This window comes from Musa acuminata, chromosome BXJ2-11 (assembly GCF_036884655.1).
Source record: "Musa acuminata AAA Group cultivar baxijiao chromosome BXJ2-11, Cavendish_Baxijiao_AAA, whole genome shotgun sequence".
Taxonomy (NCBI): domain Eukaryota; kingdom Viridiplantae; phylum Streptophyta; class Magnoliopsida; order Zingiberales; family Musaceae; genus Musa; species Musa acuminata.
Window position 1 is genome coordinate 25,788,615 of NC_088348.1, and position 18,138 is coordinate 25,806,752.

At 37.4% G+C, this 18,138-nt stretch overlaps 3 protein-coding genes across 4 annotated transcripts; 1 reads left to right on the plus strand and 2 right to left on the minus strand.

Moving 5' to 3' along the window:
* Window positions 1-508: 508 nt before the first annotated feature.
* LOC135626459 (uncharacterized) lies at window positions 509-9,915 on the minus strand. Of its 2 annotated transcripts, none has more exons than XM_065131768.1 (10): window positions 9,542-9,915; window positions 5,606-5,647; window positions 5,372-5,516; window positions 3,735-3,964; window positions 3,466-3,523; window positions 2,539-2,616; window positions 2,316-2,404; window positions 1,296-1,377; window positions 965-1,144; window positions 509-897 (listed from the first exon to the last, which is right to left on the minus strand). In XM_065131768.1, the coding sequence occupies exons 1-10, from the start codon at window positions 9,688-9,690 to the stop codon at window positions 760-762; spliced, it is 1,191 nt and encodes a 396-aa protein (XP_064987840.1). In that variant the 5' UTR covers window positions 9,691-9,915; the 3' UTR covers window positions 509-759. The 2 variants fall into 2 exon arrangements, with proteins under 2 accessions (XP_064987840.1, XP_064987842.1); XM_065131770.1 differs by lacking the exon at window positions 9,542-9,915 and adding an exon at window positions 5,922-6,024.
* Window positions 9,916-12,284: 2,369 nt separating this feature from the next.
* On the minus strand, window positions 12,285-14,914 carry LOC103971559 (small ribosomal subunit protein uS4y). Its single transcript, XM_009385614.3, has 3 exons — window positions 14,776-14,914; window positions 14,202-14,583; window positions 12,285-12,781 (listed from the first exon to the last, which is right to left on the minus strand). Exons 1-3 carry the CDS (start codon window positions 14,801-14,803, stop codon window positions 12,598-12,600), a joined length of 594 nt encoding a protein of 197 aa, XP_009383889.1. The 5' UTR covers window positions 14,804-14,914; the 3' UTR covers window positions 12,285-12,597.
* A 554-nt stretch (window positions 14,915-15,468) lies between these two features.
* LOC135627564 (protein SRC2-like) lies at window positions 15,469-16,327 on the plus strand. The gene has a single exon (XM_065133686.1). It carries the CDS (start codon window positions 15,539-15,541, stop codon window positions 16,325-16,327), a length of 789 nt encoding a protein of 262 aa, XP_064989758.1. The 5' UTR covers window positions 15,469-15,538.
* The last annotated feature ends 1,811 nt before the right edge of the window (window positions 16,328-18,138 follow it).

An 18,138-nucleotide genomic window follows, 5' to 3' on the forward strand; every position in this document is an offset into this window, starting at 1 on the left:
GATAGGAGTTTAAATACACAGTTGTTATATTATTTGGCAGAGTGTGTAACAAAATAATTTTAATTTAAGCGCATAAATTAACGGACAATTCATGATCGAATAGAACTTCTCAGAAATTCATGATCGAATAGATCTTCTTTCCTCCTCTAATTGCTAAACTATCTTAAGTAATATCTACATTGACTTTAATTCCATCTTTAACTACTTTAAAAGTGCAGGACTTTAGTTCCACTCGTACTTCATGCTTTAATCATGGTTTATTTTTTGTATATATATATATATGTATATATATATACACATATATATATATATGTATATATATATATATGTATGTATATGTATATATGTATGTATATGTATATGTATATATGTATGTATATATATATATATACATATATACATACATATATATATATACATATATATACAAACATACATATATACATACATACATACATATACACATACATATATATATATATATATATATATAAGCCACAAGGCTTCAAAGTCATAAAACCCTCTCAACAATGAACTAACAACAATCCAAACGACTCGTTCTACCACAACCCAGCAAGAAAAGCCCCGGCAGAGACGTAGCTATGTAAGTATCTGGAGGCTTCGAAGAGTATACATACCCAGCTCGATCAACCCATGCAAAGTTGTCTCAGATAGAAACCTTCCTTTTTGTCTGTCCTTGAGCATTTTTAGTGGTGGTGCCTTTATGGCATAAGAGCTGATAAGCTGCATACATGCTGCTTACGATGACAACCAAGATGATATTGCCAGCAAAAGAATCATCGTCCCGAAACCATATCGCAAGAGTATATCAGCAACGGTATCATCCAACCTCCCTTGTAAAGTCTTCAACCATGCATGGTAAGGACAATGCACCTCCTGAGGAATCCAATTTGTTAAGGAGTATCCAATCTTCAAACTTAGAAGGTTATCGCAAGGAACACACCTTTGCTTCCTCATTGCCAAGGTTCTCCTGGTTAGGTTCCTTTTCAAGCATTATTCTGTGATGCTCACCATCTTCGATAAACAGTGATCCTTCCATTTCAGATGGCATGGACACGCCTGTATATGCTGCATCGGTGTGAACTGTTTTCATGACCGACCCAAAAAAGCTTGTCACAGGTACCTTGTCATGTCCATAGCAAAAATTAGGTGAAGCACACACAAAACACCAAGCTGTCTCGTCCCATCCAACCAATTAAACATTCAAAGTGCTTTAACATCAAAAGAGAAAATAAAAGCACCCACTTGTTCAAGGTGGCTAATTCAAAAAATACCTCACTCGATGGTCGCTGATATAGATCCATTCTGTAGTATGCCGTAGACATCAACAGACTAGGGTTATATGAATTGAAAAGGCTGCAAATACAAAAACAGGTACTAATAAATAAAGTATGCATGAGAAGATGCTCTTGATTGCTATTATGTCAAAATATATTCATTCGGACATATTCAATATAATTGACAAGGAAACAAAGTCATTCACAAATTCAACAAAAAAAGAGACAATAATGGGAAAAAAAACCATAATGTCCAGTGTAGGTCAACAATGATCCATCTGATGAGTCAAAGAAAAATAATGTCTTAACATGGAACAAAGGAGTTAACTAGTTTTTCTGATACTTTCACTAGCACTACCTTTTTGACATTTGGTAACCCATCTATGTCCATATTTATTAGACATGCCCTGCATGTGAAGCATGAATCTTGTCCTGCTTGTCACCAAATCCTCGAAGTGACAGGCACTTAAAACCAGTATTTAGGTTTTCAAGTGTATGCAACATCAGCATTCTTCTTTACCTAATTCTTTATTTTTCTTTCCTGCTCTATTACCAACACTAGACAAATTTTCCTTTTATAGCTCAATTTCAGTTCAAGACATCTTTTTCCCATATTAAATTTTTGGCATCTATGTTATATCTGCCTTGCATTTTTTTCATGCAAGAAAATAAGCATTCTACAAAAAAAATTATTTTTAATAATTGGATGATTGATGTTCCTCTTTGACTAATTAAGAAAATAGATCCATGATAGTAGTGGAATTTTTGGATATCAATAACAAATCAGGCATTAATATTAACACCAACACGATATTACAAAGTTATTGAATATCAGTTCTTTAGCTCTTTGGTGGTGGGATTGTCTCTTCAGAACTATAAAAAAATTACAAAGTAACTCATTAAAATATAAAGAAGAAACTGCCACACAGTTTGAAGAATATTGGTAAACTGTCATAAGTTATACATAATGAAAGATGCAATATGCAGAGTTATAGAAGGCTTAAACAAGATTCATACCTTCTCAATGATGCATTACTGTACATATTCAGCTTCTCAAAAAATGCAAGGGTGTAAAAAGTGAATCTATCCACAACTGACACACCAATCTGTGAAAGGCATATAGAAACTAAGATACAGTTGATTGAAACCAAGAAACAGGAATGAAGCTTAAGCTCAGATCTGAACTAAAACCAGCAAAGTATTCTTACAGAACTGAATGGAATCAGAAGAATTGTCTTACATTAGAGTCAAGATGATGAGAGTACGAATTTTCACCTTTCATACTACTCCCGATAGCCAAAACACCAGGTGACTGAAGCTGCAGAAACCAAGAATTTTGTCAAGAATCTTAAACGAGATAGTGTAAACTAAAACATATTTCTTTTGATTTTCTGAATGATAGCAGAAAGTTCAATGTGTATCTAGGCTATCCACGTCCCATCCAAAAGAGAAACTCAGAGACATTTATTTGCCAGGGCATAAGCAAGAACAGTAACGAATTCCTGTGTTTCTTCTTCCAACCATTACCAAGGGTGGCTGGATAACATCATAAGATATTGCAATCACAACTCTCTTAAAGGCATGGAGTTTCCAATTTTGAGCTACATCTAGTGTCCCTCCCACTAATCTGGAAAAAGTTCATTTTTACTGATTTATTTGTTTGTCTGTTTCGGCTGGATAAATCCTTTGCATGGGCCACCACAAACACTAATATTGACACCTAATATTAGACAAGTTCTGGGAAAAGAACATTATGGAGATATTATGTCTGAGCAAAACACCACTTCTCCAGCATATGACTTGTTCATGACATGTCAGCATAAGCGTGTTCTGACTTATATACACAGTGAACCACATATTACAAGAAATTCATTCTATGGGTATAAATCTTCCAGCCAAGCCATTACACAACAATAATATCCACCAAGAAGCGAAAAACCATAGGGAAAAAGGGGGAAAACTTGAGGAACAGGAAAAGAGAATTACATGGGTTCAACTTCTGGAAAATATCTAATCTTTGTTAAATTATTGATTGCATTAGAATTTAAAACTTGATTAATAACCCTATTGACAGAATAACCTTCTGGAATTTGACAAAAATGGAGAATAACAAAGTTTAGTCATTATTTTTTAGTTACTGTAAATGTACATGGGAGACAAAGTAAACCTGAGAAAAAAGAGTTGCAGCTTGACAGGTGTCAACCATTATAAGCAGCTCCTTGAATCTGGTGAATGATTTTTGCAGAGTAGCATAAAGAAAAAGTCAGAGAACTCCAATATGAAGCAAGAATAAAGCCATAAGATATCACAAGCAATATGTAAGATGTTAACAATGAAAACTTAAGTTTATTAAATATAACAACTTCTTGGAAGTTGAAACTAGAAATGAAAGAATTTAGTACTAGCTGGAAGGACATAAGCACTTGAATTTACAACCTACTCTTCTCTTTCATTTGCCTCACTGCATCAGCTAAATCATGGCTCTGAAGTTCTTCGGAGTCTTGAAACTTTAGAAATTCATCTCCTCCATGCCCAGTCATATACAAGAGAATGTGGCTTCCTTCATCGCTTAAAAGACGCTTTGATCTTGGCACAGCAGGATCGTGCCTCCCGGTCAGCACTCTCAAGAAATTTTCAACAGTCACTTCATAACCTCGATAGTCAACCTAAAGGGTAAAAAAGCAAGCATTTAAAAGTCTTTGTATTACAATGGACAACTACACAAGGAAGAACAAATAATCATATTGCCAACTTCACTTCTCATCACTGTTTTCATGAATCAATCTCTTTAAAGACATAAAATCTCCAGTTCTTCTTCACTCAATAGCTCAAGATTATTTTTCTTCTATGCACCTGTATGTTGCTTTTAATCTTTTATCATGTTAAAGTTGTTTTCCCTTCTAGAGGAACATCATATATCTGTTCAAAATTTCACACAGATTATACTAGTAATTTATAGTTTCCATAATTTTACGAAGTCTCCATCTTTGTTTTACAAACATATGCTTGCATGCGACATAATAGTCATCTTTAAAAAGGATGGGCAGATACTATTAGCAGGCTGATATTATAGGAAATTCATTAGAAATTACTCTTTTCAAATCTTCAGTGAGATCCATTTTTATTGCCAAGTAAACCGGAGTCCAAAACCATAGCTACTCAGATCTCTAATGCCATCTTCTGATTAATAGTAGGCGTGAGATTTTATCTTTAAAATGAATTAATATTTACGAAGTCTGGGTTATTAAACTTCAGTTAAAAGTCAATATAGATCATTGCAACTTCTAGTAGAAGGTGAATGAACATGCTGACACACCAACTGAAGCTAGAAACACATAAAAGGGTAAATACAATCAATCAAGAACTTGCAGAAAGGAGGCAATAGGTGTTATGATAGTGAAGGTTAGAGCATTTTTTAAAAAAATAAAAAAGTCCAAACAATAGAGTTAGTCTAGATCAACCTCAACAATAACAGTAGAAATGATTTCCAAATTGTTAGACAAGAAAACATTATATTGTTATTGAGGTAGAGAAAGAAAAGGGCTTGATAACTTAAATGTGAATTGAGGTATCAGCAATTGTTTTGATGGCTTCCCTTCTCTTTTTTCCTTTTAAACTATAAGCAGAGCAATTGAGCAATCTAATCCAGGCTTACTTCTTTTTCATTGCTTCCTGTATTAAGATCGGCTGCACGAAAGAAGGAAAAATGTTTTACCAAATACCAGGAATACTAATTTCCATGTCTTTGGTTAGTTAAAAAACAATATATAGCTTTTGTTTATTAAGTTTTTTTCTAGAAACAAAACATAGGGTTTTAATCCCTTTTCATAAATTTCCAGCCTATTTTCCTTCATTTTCTATACTTTATTTACCAAATTTTCTAATTTTCCAGGTAAATGTCAAACAGCATCTAAATTCTGTTTACTCCAATTGGCTTATCGAAAAATACCAAGCTGTCACTAATCAATATGAAATTTGGATGTGAAATTAATTGTCAAATATAGCAGAGGTAATTAAAATTCTCTAATGCAAATTAAGAACCACTAAATGACTAGAAGGAACCCAAGACTCACTTCAACATTATCCCCATACAAATTAAGCTGGTGATTCTCATTATTAAAAACTTGAGCAGGGTAGTTGTTTCTAGCGTTGCAAGCCATGTCATCAGCCAGCATCAGTATTATTCTTTCATCTGGTATTCCCAGACGCTTCACTGTCCTGAGAGAAACAGAATAAACCATGCACCTGAGCAAGCTATAAAGATCAAGACAAAAAAATTCTAAGAGTAGTATATGCTTCCACCTCACCTATATAAAGATAAAGTGTTGGCCATATGTCGATAGTTGAACCTGGTAAAAATGAGAGGATTGTTATATCAAACAACAAACTAAAAGAAAGAGTTGGGTTGATGAATGTAAGGAAGTGTGCTTGCGCACAAAACATAAAAGGTATGTGCTCTATGTCACAATTCATGATAAGTGAACCACATGAATAATGAGTCCTAAGCATGGAAGATTGAGAAAAAGGCACTGCCACAGCAAATGCTTCAATCTCCAAAAGTTAATTGCTTAGTATTAATTATGTAGTGACTATCATTTCAGAAGTTAAATACAAATAACTTACTGTTAGAAAAACGGCTATCCATGAATGGCATCTGAATTCACAAGAAGCTCTTGGTAAATGCTTACCCAATTGGAGACTGAAATTAAGAGGCATCAGTCAAAACCCAGTTGGTAACCTATATAAGCTTTGCGAATAACGCCTTGGTTTACATTTTCAATTTTTTGATGATTGAATTCAAGATTTCTGGATCAAGGAAAAAATCATTTTAATAGTGTTAACTTATGATCCTGAGAGTCTTGACTGCTCATGTATTATGGATGCTGCCCTTTTTTAATGATGCTAAACATAATCGGGCTATCTTCTTCTATAAAACTGCAGTTTACATGTTAACCTTGTTGTAAATCTTGAACATGAAGGAACTCTTAAGAAACATCACCAAATTGTAAGATGGGAGAAGCAATTAATATGATGGTTCAAATTAAATCCAGATGAGTCCTACAAACCACAACCTGGGAGAAGGTTGCTGATTTCTTCTCCCAAATCATAGTGATGATTATGCCTTTTGTTAGAATCTCTTTATTTTCTAAGCTTTGAATAATGTTTTATTGAGTTTGTCTAGTTCAGTAAGAGTCGATTAGAGGTTTATTTGATATTTATTTATTTATTAAGAGTCCAAGTCCTGATGGACTCAGGGGTGGAACTCTATAAATATAGATGTATCTATTTTCTTTAACCTATCAATGAAATATTATTTCAGTCTTTTGACAAACCCTAGGAGGCCGATCCCCTTGAAATGATTATCCATTTTCTCCCTCTTCTTCTACGATAAAACCCTAAGAATCTTATCATTTGGTATCAGAGCAGCGATCCTCGGTGTTCTCGCTGCAATTTCTCACAACACTCACCACAGCCATCATCATTAAAAAAAAAAGAAGTCGATAGCCACCCCATCTCGCTAGAGCAAGAAAGGGCCACCGCCGCTGCTCCTAATCCTCGGCATCTCGCTATAGTTCCTCATCCCTTCCAACAGCGTGCCTCCTAGCCCTTAGCAACTGCCACTGGTAGCCGCCCCATCCCGCTTAAGCGAGAAAGGGCCACCACCACTGCTCCTAACCCTTGACGCTCCCACAACCTTCTTCCCGGCCAGCAAATGGACCACCCCTCGTCGCCCTCAGCCAAGATCGCTAGCGCCCATCCCAACCGCATGGTCACCAGCGTCTCGTCCCGTCGCGACTACCTCCCAACGACCACAACGAACCCTCGGCGACGCTGCTCCCAACCGCACAACCATTGCTGCCTCCCAGCCCTTAGCAACAGCGATCCCTCCACACAGCGACCATTGCTGCCTCCCAGCCCTTGGCAGCAGCGACCGCAGCGAGACATTAGTGACGTGCTCCCAACTGCGCCACCATCGCTGCCTCCCAACCTCTAAGTGCCTAGGGCTTCATCGACATCCTCGCAGCAACCCTTAACTCCCACAACGTTGCCAGCAACTAGCGTCACAACAGCAACATCGAATAGGGCAGTGCTGATGCCCTTGACTTGACATCAAAAATAGGAGTTGGGGATTATATATCTGCAGTGTTACGCAAATGGCTACCGACAACACAGTAAAAGCCCAACTAAAAGCCTTGGAAAGTAGGATTGAGAATCGACTGTAAGAAACCCTTAATGATTTCAAAAAGAGCCTATTGGAGAGCTTCAGCAAGTTTCAGCAAGATGAAAGTTCAAATCTTACGTTGTACCGATCTGGAGACACGGGAAAAAGGATCCAAGAACAGGACACAAGCTACCCACGCATGAAGGTGGAATTCTCAAGATGGGAAGATGAAGATCCGACCAGTTGGATCTCTAGGACAAAAAAAAATTTCGATTTTCACAGAACTCCAAAAGAATCTAATGTGGAAATAGCTTCAATCCAACTAGATGAAGATGCAATACAATGATATGATTGGTACGAAATATGCCACAGGGTCCCCTCGTGAGAGCAATTCAAGAGAGAGCTTCTCGTTTGCTTTGGACCATCTGAATATGAGAATGTTGATGGGTAGCTCGCTAAAATTCGTTAGATTTCTACAGTGCTAGAATATCATAGCAGATTTGAACGATTGTCAAATCCAGCCAGAGATTGGTCCGAACGACAACTGGTGGGAACATTTATTGAAGGACTTAATCCAGATATTCGGTGTGAAGTCAAAGCTCGCCAACCCCGCACTATGACAGTCACAATCTTATTTGCATGTTTGCCCGAGGAAAAAATCAGCAGGGAGAATCGTCGAAACAGAAGTGACAACAAACAAATGATTAGCAAGCCACCCACCCCATCTATTCCCAACAGAAACCTTAACACCCAAGACTAACCCGAGAAGAACTCAAGGAAAGATCAACGAAGGGTTTGTGCTGGCACTGTGATGAAAAGTAGAGTAAAGAGCACCGATGTAAACAAGAGCAACTTCTGATGATTGAACCAATCGGGGAGGAGCTAGAAGCTGACAATGTGGACTCCGATCATGAAGGCATAGATTCTGATGAAGATGTTAGACCTGTCATACATATAGTGCATGCATTAGTCGGCTACTCTAACCCGCAAACTATGAAAGTTGGAGGAACTTTAGAACATCAGCATGTTATAGTTTTGATTGATACTGGTAGCACTAACAATTTTATGGACAGTAAGGTTGTCAACCGATTGACCTACCACATTGAAGGCTGTGACAAATTCGAAGTAAAGGTCACTGATGGACGGATTTTAACTTGTGATAGCAAATGTTCAAAGATAAAATTGATTATATAGGGCCTTATGGATTTCTTTTTGCTACCCTTAGAAGACTTCAAAGTGGTGCTTGGAATTAAATGGCTATCAACCCTGAGTGATGTTTCTTGGAATTTTTCTAAACTAATCATATAGTTTTTTATTAATTGAAAGCAGATGATCCTAAAGGGAAGACGTGGAAGTAAGGTCACAACTGCCACTAGCCATCGAATAGAGAGGGTTCTTTAGAAGACTGCAATGACTACTACACCGAAAGGCCGACCTATTACTTACACTATCAAGAAGTGGAGACTGTACTTACTTGATCAACGGGTTGTAATACACCGCAGATATTCTCTGACTGAAGTGCTGAAAGAGAAGCTCCCAAAGTTTGATGTTGTTTAGCCTTGAGGAAAAGGCTGATTTGAAGGGAGAGGAATTGTTAGGATCTATTTATTTTATAACTTTGAATAATATTTTATTGAGTTTGTATAGTTCAGTAAGAGTCTGATAAGGATTTATTTGATATTTATTTATTTAGTCCAAGTTCTGATGGACTCAGGGGTGGAACTCTATAAATATGGATGCATATGTTTCTTTCCACTTATCAATAAAATCTTATTCCAGTCTTTTGACAAACCCTAGGAGGCCGATCGCCTCGAAGTGATCAAGGAGGTCGATCCCCTCGAAGTGATCATCCCTTTTCTTCCTCTTCTTCTACAATAAAACCCTAGGCATCTTATCATTTTTCTGATTTCAGGTACATATTCAGAATGGATCCATTTTTTCTACTGTAAGGCTTTGACCATTTAAGATATCTTATAAACTTGCACCAATGAAGGAATTCAGAACATTCAAGTTGAATCTGCATGTGTAGATCAAAAAATGAATAAGGCGGAGACTACAAAGTAACTATTTTTGGGGTTACCAGAAGCGGGAGGTGCAGACCAAGACGGCCCAATTGTTGTTGTGCATCGTCGCCCACGACGAAGGCGAAGACGAAGTTAGAGGGACTAAAACCAAGAAAAGCAAGAACATGCGCAACCAGTGCGTCATCACCGGATCTCGAGTCGCCATGCCCGTCCAAACCCTACTTCGATCTCGATTTCGGGTTTGGAAGGGCAATTGAGGAGAAAGCAGCAGTGTTCGGCGGTGGCAGAATCGGCGTGGAATGACCGTCCGAGAAGCAAGCCGCCTGAGGAGGCACCGGATCGAGGGGTCGTAGGCGGAAGCCAATGACCGAAGGGTTACGAGCGATTCGGTTCAGTTGTGTCTCGGCTCAAGGTTATTACCAAAGCGTACCGATTGTTCGTGGATGGCTAATTACACATGACCTAAGTAATTATGTAGTTTTCGATATTTAGTATTTCGATTTTCTATTTTAAAAAAATTATATTGATATTTTTATAATTATGAAAATCAAATATCCATACCCATTTACTATACCACTATCAATTTTATCAAAAAATAAAAATAAAAGATAAAAAGATAATTTTAATGATTTAGTTAATGATAATGAACGGTATTGATGTGGCGGATGACAGTATCACTAGGGATCGTGAGTAATTATTGTAGATGAGAAAAGTGACGACAAGATGTGAGGGTCGTTCGATAACTATAAGTGTTGATATAATTATAAGCGACGAAAGAGTCACTCAACATCTGTATCAGTGTTGTTGACACATATGTAGAGCGACAATTGTATTTGCATCAATGTCGAGTAGCATCTGCATCAACGTCGTTCATACATCGATAACTACATTTGCATCAACGTCGAAGTAGTTATTGAGTGATCTTTTCATCGCTCTATATTTATGTAAACATCGATGCAATTACCGACTTATCACCGCCTCTTACCATCACTCTTCTTATCCATAACAATCACTTGCGCCCTTGATTTCATCACCCACCACCACCGACGTTATCTCTCACTATTGATGCTATCCATCATCACTAACTGAAATGATAAAATTATTTTTTTACCTTTCCATTTTGTATTATATTGGTAAAACCAATAACGTTAAGGTAAATGGATCTATATATTTCATTTTCGTAACTATAGCGATGCAACGTTACTTTTTAAAATACAACGATCGGGACACTAAAGAGAACTAAACATAGTAATAACATGTAATTAGTCCTTTCAAAGAACATGAGTTATAGCCCAATGCAACGTGAAATGAAATGGATTCAAGAAGCCAATTCAAATTAGTATCTAATTGGTCAAGCAAACCAATCGGACTCGTTTTAAGACTATCAGGCTTGCAATGCTTGTCATTAGATTATCCCCAAAATAAATGCAATCAAAGCATTTTAACAATATATAATAAGCTAAAGAGTGTATTAGAAAATTATCATTCATATTCCACATATTGAAGGAGTAAAGATGAGATTGGATCTTAAAAGTTTTCAAAAAATATATCCGTAGTTGTTCATATAATCCGCAATGAATCTCAAATAACGGAACCAAACATCTAATTCTAAAGAATAAAATATCGACAGTCGAATCTTTATACTCTCATATTGAAGTTATGATAACAGGAGCATACCGAGCTCAAGCTGAAAAAGAGAAATTGTGGACGCCCTTATGTTTAGTTGGTAAAATCTATAAGATAAAAATAATGCACATGAAAAATAAGATAGGCCTCTCGAATTATATAACCTTTAAGAGCATAGGCGCAGCACCCTATACGACCGATAGGAAGGAACGAGAAGACTCACCTTTTTTCTAACGGTATCTTTTTTTTATAAATGATAGAAAAAAAACTCGTTAATCAAATTCTATTGAAATGGGAGATTTTGTTTTGTTTTGTTTTTTGATAGATTTTGTGATCGAGTATAATTTAATTTAATTTCGAGTGTGACTAAGTCAACTTCCACTAAACTAACTCAAATTTTTAAATAATAGAAAGAGAATTTTTTTTTTAATAAAAAAATTATGATAATTGAATCATTACTATTCTTGAAATGGAACTATTATTAAATTAGTTCAATTCCGAATGTAAATTTATCAACTTGATATTCTTTTTTATAAAATTTTATGATAATTAATTATAAAAATTAAAGATTTTTTTTGAATATATCATGTGATGGTGTAACTTAGCTTAATTACAGTACAACTTAATCAATTTTCACTAAACCAATTTAAATTTTCATCAACCTATCTCGTCATAATTCTAAGATGAGTACTATTTTTTTATTTTTACAAGATTTCATGTTAATTTATTATTAAAATTTTAAAAATCTAAATAAATTCTATGATCAAGCGTAACTCAATTTAATTTCAATTTTAATTTCAATTTTAATTTCATAAAATTACTAAGATGTTATTTTAAAAATAAAAAATAATTAATAAAAGTTTTTCTTTTTTTTTTCGAGCCAATCTTATAATTAAGTAGAACTTAATTTAATTTCAAAAATATTTTTTTTGAAAAACGTGATAAAAAAAAAAGCCAAACTTTTTGGAACTAAAATACCCAAGTTCTTAACCCTGAACTGACATCTCAAAAAATTTCAATATATATATATATATATGCGATCAAATTTTGAACCCTCTTAATAAACGAATGTTAAATGAATACAATTTACCACCAACAATGTAAGTATCACTGAGGTTCTTTGCTAATCCAAATAGCTCAAAGATAGAAAAAGAGTAAATTCACTAAACAGAGTTGAAATAATTATATATATATAATCCGAAATTTTAAACCATAGAACGCGATGTAACATTTACGTTCAAATATCACGTTAACATCCACAGCATAGTTTCTATACCAGACAAGTCAGGAGCATATGATCAAATCTCGGATGAAATACAATGACCAGACAATACTAATGCGAAAGATCATCACACAAACACGAAATACTCCTATCAAGGCAGCAAATCAAAATATAAAGATAGCTCCAATATCCCAAAATGCAGAAACATAAAAATCATCCATGTGATGATGATCACATGGAAAAGAGATAACTAGAGCATATTGCTCATTCCTCATCATCCTCGTCGCCGTCACCTCCAGTTGCCTTCTTTGCAGCAGCTTTCTGATTTTTTCTCTTCACTCTACCAGGTCGGCCTCCACCGAATGGGCTGGTAAGTGAGAAATCTATGTGCTTTGCGGAATCAACTCTGACCATGAATGATGCGATGTTCACAACTTGCCTTCCGACTCTGTAATCATGGCCAACTCAACATTTAATTAATAATAGAGTAATTTAAAATATAGTTAGATTTCACTAGATCTCGATGGAAAATCTGACAGGTACAACTACCATATGAACACTAAAAATCTATTTGACATGACCAAGGTAAAAGAAATAAAGATTATTGTAAAATGGATAGCTTCAATATGGAAGACCAAGTGCTTGTTTCCAGGAACTAAATAATACAATACAGAGTCCAGCATACTACAGCACCTACAGGTAAAACAAATCATAATACAAGACCATCAATGTCAAAGATGCTCTTATCAAACTAGTAAACATTCTAAGAATCACAAATGTCAACATCTAACAGTGATTTTCACAAGCTATATTCGCAAAATAAGTAACACATCCATATGTCAATGGCAGATACTAAAGAAGATAAATATCCATTGTCATTTACCAAATGACAGTTCTTCATGCTAATAGTTGCATTTTAGCACTTCCTCTACCAATATCTCAAAATAAAACAATTATGATAAATAATCCATCTACATGATTAGATTGTAGGTCCAAAACCAAATGCTTGTAAGCAAAACCAAAATAACCCACAAGATAAAAACCATATCATAAGCCAAATGAAAAAGCAATAACAACAGAACCCTGAAGTATCTAAAAACTAAACAAATAAGTAAAATCAGTCAACCTAGAATGTGAGGTCATTTAAGTACCACTATCCTCTCTCTCAATAAAACTACCTAATATACATTCACTACTCAGTTGTACCTGTCAGATTTTCCACCATCACAGCTAATAGTGGCAAATAATAAGAGAAAGGAGGAAAAAAACGTAATTTTAGTATAACTAGAAACATCACAGCTTCTTGCAGATAATCTTTCATAAGAATGAACTTGGAGCTACATTTGAATTTTCTTAGAGAACAGGAGAATGCATTCACCCTTACAGGTTTAGAATCTTTGCAAAGTGTCTTAGGAATATATTTATTACCCCAACCCCTCAATGAGATACACCTGGGACTTTCATTAGCCAGGTTCACAATGCATTACATTCTACAACAACAATAACTAAGTTCAGGAAATCTCAAATAATTGAAGAATGAAGGAATCATACTCGATTCACATCATCGATAAACTACCTGCTCCATATGTTCTGCCGTGGATATTTCGAACAACAAGAACTACTTGAGCAACCACCGAATTTAGAACGAGAAAAACATAAATAAGTGGCATGAAAAAATAGAAGGAAGGATCCAATCAGCTAACTCGACAGAACACCTTAACAAGTCACGTCTGACTAAAAGTAGAAAGGCAAAAGATCACCGAGAAATGAAATCATGAAAGCACACATACGATACAAAACAGACCTTTCCGCACAAATATCTCTACAGCACCGGAGCATTAGCAGGCATAATAGTAAAGTTTGATCACCTGATGTGCCGCTGCCTTATCAGGACCCGAGCATGGTGGATGGACTTGGCCATTCCAGACTTGAACACGAGCGTCTGGAGGCGGCGCTCCAGAAAGTTCTCCACGGTGAGGGCAAGGACGTAGTCGAGCTTGTTCTGGCCCTCCTCAAGGAGCCCGTAGCGGTTCATACGGCGGAGCAGGGCCTCTCCCTCAAAGATCCGTCGGGGGTTCTTCTCATCGAGCGTGAGGAGATCCCTTGCCGCGTTCCGGATCCGGCTGAGAGCGTACTGGACCCTCCATAGCTCGCGCTTGCACCGCAGCCCGTACTCCCCGACCAGTTTGAGTTCCGCGTCCAGCCGCTCCTTCTCGTACGGGCGGCGAGGTTTCTTGAACGTCTTGCCATCTACCAAAACAGATCATTCGATAAGGTTTACGACACATAGGCGTCAAAATCAAAAGCCAACATCATAAATCTAAGGGGTAAAAGAAAGATCTTTGGAACACAATAAAACACTAGCTTTCAAGAATCAGACCGAACAACGACAAACCCTAGGGAGAGATCAACTGACTAAACAGTGGAGATCGAAGGGCTTACAGTTGCGGTAGAAACTGACGTGAACCATGGCTGGTTCGCGTTCTTCTCTGTCGCCGTCGCAAGCGGGGGGTCTCTCACGGAAGAGATGGGAAGAAGAACCCTAAAAGACAGGCGCTGGCTACGGCACGTGCACAGTGAGCCGAGCTCCATGTGGGTCCCTGTTTCTATCAATGGGCTTCTAATGGGCCATTGAAGCCATATTGTGGCCCTCGCTAACCAATTCACCCTGGGGACAACTGGTTGACTAAAATTACAATCCATCTCCCTTCTAATCGTCATCGCTGGTGTGACTTGGAAGTTTGTTGGCTCACCTCCATCGTTGGTTTAATTACGATAATACCCTATACAGAACCAATTCAATTGTACTTCCACGTCAGTTGGCTCACCTCCATCGTTAGTTTAATTACGATAATACCCTCTACATAACCAATGCAATTTTACTTCCACGTCAGTTCCACGTGATGTGGGACCCGGCTAAAACGTAGGGTGCAAATCATGGGTATGTCATTCATGCCGTCACAAGCCAACGGGGCCCCACAAGGAGGTTGAAGGGGTATTTGAGTAATTTACGCGGTTCGAACGCGCAACAGAAACCATTGGAACTGCTGCCAAATAGGCGACCAAATCGGCGAAACCGTCCCTATAAATATCTCGGTTCTTCGACGCTCTTCTCTCGTTTCCAGATCGGCATCGCTCCTCGTCTACGATTCCCAGCCTCGGGAAGGAAAGAAAGCCTGATTAGAAGTGTCCTTTGAGCTCGGCCATGGCGTGCCGAACGCTGGAGATCACTTTGGTCTCGGCCAAGGGCCTTAAGGACGTAAACCTTATCTCCAAGATGGCCGTCTACGCTGTGGTCTCCCTCTCCGGAAAACGCCGGGGGCGGCAGCTTACCCCGCCCGACCGCGAGGGTGGCCGCAACCCAACCTGGAACTCCACCATCCGCCTCACCGTCCCCGTCGACGTCGACCTCGCCCGCCACTCCATCCACATCCTCCTCCGCACCAAGCGCGCGCTCCGGGACCGCGACGTCGGCGAGGTCCGCGTCCCACTCTCGGATCTCCTCTCTGGTGCCTGCGGTGGCCCGCCGCCCATCCAGTTCGTCAGCTACCAGGTCCATAGGGTGACGTCCGGCAAGCCCAACGGCGTCCTCAACTTCTCCTACAAGCCCGGCGAGTGCGTCGCCGCCTTCGCCCTCGTCCCCTCGGCCTCTGCCTATCCGCCTCCCTTCATGGCGCACCCCACGGCTCCCGTGATGTTGTACCCAGCAGGAACGAGCTCGGCAGCTTACACAGCGTATGGAGCGGGGCTGCCGTATCCACCGCCAGTGGTGTACCAGCAACTGCCGCCGCTTAGTTATGGACACCCCCCTGTCGGGTACGGATACGGATACTCGCCGGCGAGTTACGGGTATGGGTATGGTGCTGCTCCGCCGCCGGTAGTACAGCCACATAGGAAGAAAATATTGGGAACAGGGCAGCTCGGTGGTGCGCTTGGCGGGCTTCTGGTCGGGGATATGATATCCGACGCTGCTGCCTACGATGCCGGGTTGTAAGAGGTGCGTCTTCGTCCTATTCATTTCTTGGAAAAATAGCGAAGATTTGTAACAAAATAATTTTTATACATACTTATATTGTTTAAATGATCAATTTAATTAGTTATCAGGTGGAATATTTATCTTTTCTAGTAAACCAATAAAATCATGGATTTATACTGAACTAATCGACCTAAAATGTTCTGAAATTTCTCGACATGGATTTGGAGAAAACAAGTTATGCATGTTATCATTTCGACATCTTTAGAAAAATTCCCATGTTGTAGCAAATTTAGTTTATCTATATGGTTTGAAAACTATAATAAAAATTACATGAGTTCCATTTGTCCCAAACATGAGTGCTAAAAAACAATAGTGATATAACTAATAAAATCCTACTTTGTTAAGGTTTCTCTGTTTTGGCACAAAAGACAAATGATGTGACGAGAGTGACCCCATTGGAAGTACTAGTCATTCAAGCAAACTAGTTTGTTTCTTACCACAAGTGACCTCGAAAAATTTGTTGCTTACCAATATAATTATTTCAACCTTTATAAGAGTAGGAATTTCATTTATGTCAACAATAATGCACTTGTTTTTTTCTAAGAACAGTATAACACTATACAAAATCAATATTACTAGTCTGAGTTTCTTTTTGTAAGGCAGATCATATGCCTTGTACAATGATTACTGAATGGTAATATGGTGGTATAACCCATAAAATCTTTTTCTCAAGTTTTTTCCTTGGCACTATTAGAGCTAAAATTGTGCTGAAAGGTTAAAAAGAATTCTCAAGGGCACTGTCTTATCTTATAATAATGTTCTTATATTGAGTTTCCTGAAATAAGTATAACATTAGTATCACATAAATATTTTCTGTACATGAGATATCACACAAGACAAAGATGCTGACTTTCAAATAATATTTGAAATACACAGAGGGATAGATATATTAACTTGACTAATTATATTTAAGCTAAAATTATAAATTAACTTTACAATAATTATAACAGACCCTTAAAATCTCCAGTAAAACAAAGAGGAAATTACTCCACGTTTATATAGATAAACTCCTAAAGAAGATATTGTTGAGTTTGGGGCCTCAGATGTTATATGATTGGATTTTTGTATCATTATCGAATGTCTTCTTTCATTGATGGAAGAGGACAACCTCAAAAATACAAAATAAATATAAGAAAGAAAGAAAAAAGACAGATGAAAAGAGGGAAGAAGAAAGTTAAGAACTAGAGAGAAGTTTGTGATGCCTCTTAAGGCTTTCAATTGTCTTTATTTATAGGCATTTATGCTTATTTATATTCTTACACAATGTACAAGTGAATAAGGACTCACCATTAAAAGAGTTTATTAATGGAGTATTAATTGCAGACTTCACAAAATTATTTTATAACAAGACCATAATTCTGAATGCGTGATTTTTAATAATATGATAAATGGTATAACCTATAATATGCTCATATTAGGACTTTAAGATACTAATTTAACTATAAGTAAAGACTTTAGAGACCTTCCAAAAAAGGTTAAAAATATAATGATTGAAAATACTAAGTAAACTCCAAATCCTAATAACTCATGGATGTCCTGCAACAGTAGATCACTCCTATTAAGATTAGGAACAGTTCTACTTATGTCTTGAGCTGTGTCTTGTTTGAATTGATGTTAATGTGATTTAGTTTTGCTTAAAACATCGTGTTTCAATATTGTCATGGTGCACCTGGTTTCCATCCTTGTTGCTATGCTCCAAGCCAGTTGGCCCAGTAGCTTGCAGCATGAAATGGTGGTAGAGAAATAAGAACTAAAAGAGGAGAGCTGAT